Consider the following 1,293-nt stretch of genomic DNA (forward strand, 5'->3'; position numbering starts at 1 on the left):
TACGGCGTGTCTGTCGCTTAGGCAATTTACACAGCGATTTGCCTTCTCTACTGTTTCTAATCGTTGACTTGGACTTTTCTTCAGAAAGATTTGACATTTGTTTAGAAAGTGAGATGCTTTACAAAGCGGACACGAAATTGAAGAAACTCCCGATGCTGTAGCGCTGGTCGCCTTCTGCGCGCGAGCTTGTTTGTTTACATTCGCGGGATGCAATTCTTCGAGCGCGCGAGCACGAGAATCGAGGAATCGGTCGAGTTCGCTGAATGTTGGGATTCGCGCGTCATCCCCGCCTTTCAGTTTCCACGCTTTCCTAGTGGCGGGATCAAGCCTTTGCGTGACGCTATACATCAGCATGTCGCTGAGAATGTCGGATTCGGAACGATCTAAATTCTTCAGCGACGTGATTGCGCGATTTGCTTTATCCCGAAGCTTGCTGAGTTCGCTCGCTGATTCGCGGGAAACGCTCGGCAGATTATATAACGCGGACACATGCATCTCGACTAATCGGCGCTTATTTTCGTACCTCGACTCAAGGGCCTTCCACGCAAGTTCAAAGTTATCCGCGGTTACTGGGATGCTTCGAATAGATTCAAGCGCCCGCCCGGCGAGGCTTGATGAGAGAAAATGCATTCGCGCGAATGCAGAAAGTTCGGGATTGTTAATGATAAGAGACGTAAAGCGATCGCGGAACGTCTCCCAATCTTCATATTTCCCTGAGAATGGCGGAATGTTGATGGGCGGCAGATGCGCCAGTGAGAATGAGGAGGCAGGCGGCCCATGACTGCACGCGGCGCCCGGAGCCTGGTTCGCTGTCAGAGGCGGCGGCGTTGGCGCGAGTGCCTCCAGATATTCGGCCATGTAATCCAACGTCGTCAAGTGGATGTCCTCGGCCTGATCGAACAGTTCGCTTTGAAAATAGTCGAACGTGCTTCTTTTCGCTTCCGGAATAACTTGCAAGAGGGCCGAGTGCACGCGAACGCATTGCGTCCAGACTTCTTTGGAGCTAGCGATTCGCGCTCGGACCTTTGCAGCGGTGTAGTTATTCCTTCCGAGCTTTTTGAAGTTATCGAGCGCTCGAGTGATGGAGTGCATCAACAGCTGCTGTTGAGCCAGGAGGTCGTTGATGGTAGCTGAGACTTCCGGCACGGCAGTCATGTTAACGGCTGAAGGGATGCACTGAATATCTCGATCCGGCTCGAAGGACCAATTTTATGTTCGGGCGCGCAATAAACGCGCCGAACGAATCGCCGAATCCGTTCCGCGAGAACGCGAGATAATTGCGAGTGGCTTCGT

General features: G+C 52.4%; 1 protein-coding gene across 1 annotated transcript; it reads right to left on the bottom strand.

The window, feature by feature from the left end:
* Positions 1 to 198: 198 nt before the first annotated feature.
* LOC112459158 lies at positions 199 to 1,155 on the bottom strand (the record flags this gene model as incomplete). Its single annotated transcript, XM_025023157.1, has 1 exon — positions 199 to 1,155. A coding segment is annotated over exon 1 (957 nt), but the record flags the coding sequence as incomplete, so codon positions are not given.
* Between the last annotated feature and the right edge of the window lie 138 nt (positions 1,156 to 1,293).

The sequence above is a fragment of the Temnothorax curvispinosus genome, unplaced genomic scaffold, assembly GCF_003070985.1.
Source record: "Temnothorax curvispinosus isolate PA1 unplaced genomic scaffold, ASM307098v1 QBEX01009559.1, whole genome shotgun sequence".
NCBI lineage: Eukaryota > Metazoa > Arthropoda > Insecta > Hymenoptera > Formicidae > Temnothorax > Temnothorax curvispinosus.